Below are 7,500 nucleotides of genomic sequence, written 5' to 3'. Positions count from 1 at the left end.
ACTGCATTTGTTGTTGCAGTAAGTTGTAAGAACGAAGTAAGGCTAAACCCAAGACATGTATAAGGCCATGTCTGAGACCGTTGCTATGCAGTTCCTGAAGTGTACTAGAAATGGCTGCATTTGTTTTTGTTGTTGTTGTTGTTGTTGTTGTTGTTGTACTTTTTAAGAACAAAGTGGGCTTAAACACCAGACGGAAATAAAGAGATGTCTGAGGGCCTTTGCCTTGCAGAGGAGTAGAAACGACTGCATTTATTGTTGTTATTGTAAATTGTAAGATTATGTTTCATGAATTGGGGCCATACAATATTTGATTTGGCTTAACTTCTCGTTTATATCAACCTCATATTTTGTGTCTTAAATGAGCTATTGACATTTTCTCTCCTTTTTCAGGGATGGGTTCCTCAGCGAAAATGAATTCGGAGCACTGTGTCGGGCGCTCTTCCGAAATGATCGGGGGAAACCTTACCCCGTGGATTCAAATATGCTGAATCACATCTTTCAGATTTTCGATACAAATAAGGTAAGATTTTCATTTTTTTTTTTTAATTTTTCGTTGGTTAGATTTAAAACGTTTCCCGGTCTGGTGATTTAGATATTTGAAAAACTGGAACCAGTTCCGTAAAAACTGGAACCGAATCCGTAAAAAACCGGAACCAAATCTGTAAAAAACTAGAACCGAATCCGTAAAGAACCGGAACCAAATCTGTAAAAAACTAGAACCGAATCCGTAAAGAACCGGAACCAAATCTGTAAAAAACTAGAACCGAATCCGTAAAGAACCGGAACCAAATCTGTAAAAAACTAGAACCGAATCCGTAAAGAACCGGAACCAAATCTGTAAAAAACTAGAATCGAATCCGTAAAAAACTGGAACCAAATCAGTAGTTATTTTAAAGAACTTGTGGAATGATCTTCCTATTCGGGTACTTGAACCGGTGGAACTTCATAAGTTCAAACTTGTGGCGAATGTTTTTATGTTGAACAAGCTGATATAACTCTTTATAGATTTTTTATTTGAAAGATATATTTTGATGTTACTGTTCTTGAAATACATTATTTTAATGATTCATTACTTCTCTTGTAGTTTTATTCATTTCCTTATTTCCTTTCCTCACTGGGCTATTTTTCCAGGTTTTAGCCATTGGGCTTGTTCCATCCTGTTTCTCCAGCCGGGGTTGTAGCTTAACTATAGTCCATTTCTTTTAGCGATGCATATTTGCACCGACTCGCGGCGGTGCCCTTTTAGCTCGGAAAAGTTTCCTGATCGCTGATTGGTTAGAATTTTCTTGTCCAACCAATCAGCGATCCGGAAACTTTTCCGAGCTAAAAGCATATTTACACCGACTTGCGGCGGTGCCCTTTTAGCTCGGAAAAGTTTCCTGATCGCTGATTGGTTAGAATTATCTTGTCCAACCAATCAGCGATCCGGAAACTTTTCCGAGCTAAAAGGGCACCGCCGCGAGTCGGTGCAAATATGCATCGCTAAAAGAAATGGACTATAGTAATGCTGATAATATTGGTGATTATAACTAAATTACTAAGTGATTGTGAGTCCTATCTGATTAAGAGTAGTTTTATCATATTAGGGTACGTTTTTTATATAAAAAAAAAAATAATAATAATAAAAGCTGACCAGAAGCATGGACCCCACATAGAAGTGAGAAAAGATGCAGACAAAGAAGAAGAAGATGGTTACGTTTTACTATCTATCTTACAAAAAAAAAAAAAGCCTTTTTCCTGAGACAACCTGGTCGATTAAGTTTTTTCTCACAATGATAAAGTACATAAACACTTTATATTTGTTTTCTTCTTTGCCTTATTTGTTTTCTTCTTTGCCTTCAGCTTTTTCCATTTGTATATGGGGTCTCTGTTTCTAGTCGGCCTTTTTCCTCATCATATTCTGTACATCTTGTTCTCTTAGATCATTCCTTTATACTTTTTTTTTTTTTTTTTTTTTTTTTTTTGTGAATTTATATGGATCGTATGCTTCTTAGTTTTCATTGGTATTTAATCTAAATTTAGCTTCTTTGTCCTTCTCAAACTCGATTCTAAGTCTTTCTTTTCTTAATAGAACAATTTTATACGACTAATTTTTTGGCTTATAATTGCCATTATTATACACATTATAGATAATGGCAATGATAATTGAACTTAATTGAACTAGTCTAATTTAATTAGTCATTATATTAATGACTAGAAATTATGTACAGTTGAACACAGGATTCCTGGTACATCTCCCACTGAGGACGTGCACCCAGCCAAACCCTTACTGTACGGCGAGATCTTGTGTTTAGACCCGCCCACCATGTCTTCCTACGCTATCTGTTTGGTTACTCATGCTTAATAAGGGTGGGACAGGGTGCACTTTTTTCGGAGCGAGGTGTGACAGGGACTCCTGTGTCCAACTGTACCTTGTGACAGTGGAATTGGTTCAATTTTGAAATTGTGTTGTGTGATTTCATAGTATTTCGTAATGTTGAAATGGGGTTATGGAACGAAATTGGCAAAATCAATAACACCCTATTTTTATTAAACTATTTATATTCCATCAAAGCCTCATGGGTGTGGCTGTCTGAATCCCTGCCTCGGTTAATGAATTAGTGTCTCATGTACGATTCATTAATCATATTTAATATCTAAGAAATTACCAAATACAAATTCAGATTATAACGGTTATTTATGGACATTTTAATTTTGTTTTCGTTAATGAAAATCATCACACAAAGTACCTTGACGTAGTAGAATTTTTTAATTTTGTTTTTCATTCATATAAATTAGCACAAAGTACCTTGACGTAGTAGAATTTTTTAATTTTGTTTTTCATTCATATAAATTAGCACAAAGTACCTTGACGTAGTAGAATTTTTAAATTTTGTTTTTCATTCATATAAATTAGCACAAAGTACCTTGACGTAGTAGAATTTTTTAATTTTGTTTTTCATTCATAGAAATCAGCATACTAACTGCCTTGTAGTTGAAGCATTATGACTGCAATTACTGAATGACCTTAAACTCATTTAATTTCAAGAGAAGTTACATTACTCTATTTTTTTCAGTTATATCTAGTGAAGAATAACTTGACAAAAACGATTCCAAAACACTGACATGAGTCTTTTTATATTTTATATGACATATCTGTTTTTGACATTGTTAATAGTTTATATAGGACATATCTGTTTTGACGTTGTTACTGTTTTTAGATATGATATATTGTTAATTTATTTACATCATTTATTAATTCCTTATTTCCTTTCCTCGCTGGGCTATTTTTCCCTGTTGGAGCCCTTGGGCTTATAGCATCTTGCTTTTCCAACTAGGGCTGCAGCTTGGCTAGTCATAATAATGATAATAATAACACAGTAGGTATAAATTTATTACAAACGCCTTGGTCATCAAGTCTCTGTTGTTCCTCACTTGAAACAAATAACTAATCGCCAACATATTTAAAGATTAAGGTATTCCTACATTCAGTCTATTGACTAAACCTATTTCATATGAATACCTTTCATTACATAGTGTTACAAATGAACCAAAGTCATGATCCACATGGAGAATATGTTGTGGCCTGATTGGCAACCTGGGGTTCGAGTCCCGCTCAGACTCGTTAGTGCCATTAGTGTCTGCAACCTTACCATCCTCGTGAGCTTAGGTTAGGGGGTTTGGGGGAGCCTATAGGTCTATCAGCTGAGTCATCAGCAGCCACTGCCTGGCCCTCCTTGGTCCTAGCTTGGGTGGAGAGGAGGCTTGGGCGCTGATCATATAATATATGGCCAGTCTCTAGGGCATTGTCCTGATTGCTTGGGCAATGTCATTGTCCCTTGCCTCTGCCATTCATGAGCGACCTTTAAAAAAAAAAAAAGGACTTGAGGGCTTGGTTTAATTTTCCCAACTCTACAGTCCATCAAGGAAAATTGTTTATCTTCAGAAAATTGTTGCGAAAGATATACGATGGCCATGGTCAGCCATTATCAAAAGTGACCCCTTCGCCAGACCGTCAGAATCTCTCCAATTTAGGAAAGCTATCACTGGCTATTAGGGCCATCATCTTTGATAGTCTGTCAGTCGCTCAACTCCAGAGCGTGACTTGTGCAATCACCCAGGATCACGGTCCCAGGATCCACTCAGAGCTAGTACCTGCTAGGAAAAGATAAAATGGCTGCCCACTGGAAGGAAATGGAGGTATATTATTTCAGAGATTTATTCGTCGCTTCTGAGTGCTCTTAATTTCACACTGGTGCAATAACAAGGCCCCAAGAGGCTCGTGACTCGAAAATGAATTGACGCAGAAAACGCGAGGGTGGGTGATAGAATCTGAAATTTTTTGAACCATTTTAGTGTTTTTATATACTGTTTTTTCAAGTTGAATTGTTGTTTTCATCTAAAATAGCTTGCGATTTCCCAGAAACTGAATTGACGCAGAAAACGCACAGGGTGATGATAGAATTTGACTCAGAAAAAGCATGAGTTGGTGATAGAATTTAACGCATAAAACGTACGGGTTGGTGATAGAATTTGACAGAAAAACGCACGGGTTAGTAATAAAATTTGACGCAGAAAACGCATGGGTAGTGTTAAGTGTCGGTTTTTCTCTTTATAAGTACAGCTTCAACGATTCGAAGTCTTCTGCTATCTGGAGCACGGCCGAATAGAGTTTGACGCAGAAAAACGCGCAGGTTGGTGATAGAATTTGACGCAGAAAATATATTAGTTGGTGTTAGAATTTGACGCAGAAAAAGGCATGAGTTGGTGATAGAATTTGACGCGGAAAATACATGAGTTTGGTGATAGAATTTGACTCAGAAAACGTATGAGTTGGTGATAGAATTTAACGCAGAAAACGCACGGGTTGGTGATAGAATTTGATGCAGGAAAAGCACAAGTTGCTGATAGAGTTTGACGCAGAAAACGCACATGTTGGCAATAGAATTTGACGGAAAAAACATCTTGGTGATAGAATTTGACTCTGAAAACGCACGAGTTGGTGATAGAATTTGATGCAGAAAAAACAAGAGTTAGTGATAGAATTTGACACGAAAAAGCATGCGTTGGTGATAGAATTTGACGCAGAAAACGCATGGGTTGGTGATAGAGTTGAAAGCAAAATACGCACGGGTTTGTGATAGAATTTGACGCAGAAAACGCAGTGGTTGGTGATATAGTATGAAATAACTTTTGAACCATTTTAGTTTATTCAAGTTGAATATTTTTCAAGAACCTCGTAACTCGAAACAGAATTCTCGCTGAATACGCAAAATCATAGACTTATTTTTCAAGTTGAATATTTTCCCTTCATCAAGAATAGCACGCGATCTACCAGTCATTATCGAGCTAGGAATAGGGAAGCCACCACAGTAGCCAAAGAAAAAAAAAATCTTTAATGACCCTTGACAGGAATTATGGGCTGGGGGAAGGGGGGGGTACACGAGATGTCATGCGGTAACTTGATTGCTTCTTCGGCGTCCATTAACCTCTCTCTAATGGACTTCTCTCTTCTGAAGAAGACGAGGCAATCAAGGTTCGTGAAGGTTGGTGTTGCCCAAAAAATTCCCATTGAAGAAGTAAAGTTGATGAGAAATCTTAGCATATTAACATTTTCTCATGATTTAAAGCCAATCATAAATGGCAGAGGTAAAGCAATGTCTTATAGACTGACCAGTGCAGCATTTTCTCTTATATGAAAAAATGCAAAATTTAGGTTTTTCATAAATGACAGAGGCAAGGGACAGGGCAATATCTTACAGGCTGACCATATACACTTATGATCAGCTTCAAAGACCCTTCTCCATTAAACTAGGACCAGGGTGGCCCAGGCAATGGCTGCTGATGACTCTGCAGGTGATGACTCTGCAGGTAGACCTACAGGCTCTTCCAAAGGTCGCTCGTGAATGGCAGAAATAAGGGACAGAACAATGTCCTAGAGACTGGCCATATATACTTGTATTATCAGGTCCTAAGCTCCCCTCTCCATCAAGCTAAGACCAAAACTGCAATGGGTGGTGATGACTCAGCAGATAGACCTATAGTCTCTCCCAAACCCACGATCTGCTCACAAGGATGGTGAAGTTGCAGACAAAACTAGAAATTGTCGAACTTGACCGGGTCTTGAACCCACATTTAACAGATTTCTAGGCAAGGACGTTTCCAATTGGGCGGTGAGCTAGTGTTAAAATTTAATCTGTTTCTCAACGCACTATTGTTTTGGAATTGGAAATTTCTAAAATAAGAAATCACAAAATTGCCATAAAAGTGGCACTGTAATTTCCATCATGACCCCAGTCGTCCTTTAGCCCCAGATTCCTAAAATAGGAACCTTTGTTTAATGCGTAGTTGCGTGATTGTTCTTGTTTTTTTTCCTCTCTCTCTCTCTCTCTCTCTCTCTCTCTCTCTCTCTCTCTCTCTCTCTCTCTCTGTCGAGCAGACCTATGCGTATGTCATTTTGTTGACAACTGAAGCCACGAACACGAACCTCATTATAAAGTACTTTTCTAACAATCGTCATCATCAGCCGTTGCTAGTCCTCTGCAAGACAAAAGCCTCAGACATGTTCTGCAACTCGCGTACGTTTATGGTCTTTCTTTACCACTCTATTCCCGCAAGTTTTTCAAGTTCGTCAACCCATCGTCTTCTCTCTTCCTTCCCCTGCTTCTTTTGCAATCTCAAGGGACCCATTCTGTTATTCCTTTTGTCCATCCATTATCTGTCATTCTCATTATATGTCCTTCCCATGTCCATTTCTTTTTCTTACTTGTTGTTAGAATATCCTCTACTTTAGTTTGCTCTCGTATCCATGTTGCTCTTTTTCTGTCTCTTAGTGTTATTCCCATCATTATTCTTTCCAGAGCTCTTTGGGTTGTAAGTAGCTTATGCTCTTAGGCTTTAGTAAAGCTCCAAGTTTCTTTTTAACAATGCAAACCATTAAATTAACCCCTTCATTCATGATGTCTTTCATACATCAAATACTTCAAGGTATACGTTACGTCCTTTTACCATATGGATTCATATCTCTTTTTGTGGTTAGTGATAAAGATTAAATCGACTGTAACCTCAGTTTCAACTTGGTCAGGGTTCGAATCCTTGGCCAACCAGAAGCTATTATCAAAGGTTAATACCTCCTTGGGTCTCTGATCCCGAGGCAGAGCGAATTCGATAAGAAAAGCTATTTATGTCCTATATCTTTTTTTTTTATATGTCGGCTATCCCCCAAAATTGGGGGGAAGTGCCTTGGTATATGTATGTATGTATGTATGTATGAATAAATGAAAATCACAAGTAAATGCGATAAATTATCATATCTGAATTATGTATTTATCATGCTTTCTATTCATATCAACCACGATTACAAGTACATTTTAGTATTTCTTTAGTTAGTCAATCTTTTATAGCCCCCCCCCCCTTTTTTTTTTTTTTTTTTTTTTTTTTTTTTTTTTTTTTTTTTTTTTTTTTTTTTTTTTTAGGAAGGCTAATGGTTACCCTTCCTTTCTCTTGGGAGGGTCTGAATCG

General features: G+C 37.4%; 1 protein-coding gene across 2 annotated transcripts in view; it reads left to right on the top strand.

The window, feature by feature from the left end:
- Positions 1-7,500, top strand: part of Naam (Nicotinamide amidase) — a 132,904-nt gene that overhangs the window by 112,584 nt on the left and 12,820 nt on the right. For both annotated transcript variants that reach the window (XM_068364706.1, XM_068364707.1), the window contains exon 3: positions 391-520. In XM_068364706.1, coding sequence (XP_068220807.1) covers positions 391-520 — 130 coding nt within the window. The remainder of the gene's footprint in view (positions 1-390; positions 521-7,500) is intronic.

Source organism: Palaemon carinicauda, chromosome 41, assembly GCF_036898095.1.
Source record: "Palaemon carinicauda isolate YSFRI2023 chromosome 41, ASM3689809v2, whole genome shotgun sequence".
Lineage (NCBI taxonomy): Eukaryota > Metazoa > Arthropoda > Malacostraca > Decapoda > Palaemonidae > Palaemon > Palaemon carinicauda.
The sequence above is the reverse complement of the archived record's forward strand: the minus strand, read 5'-3'. Positions and strand labels throughout refer to the sequence as shown.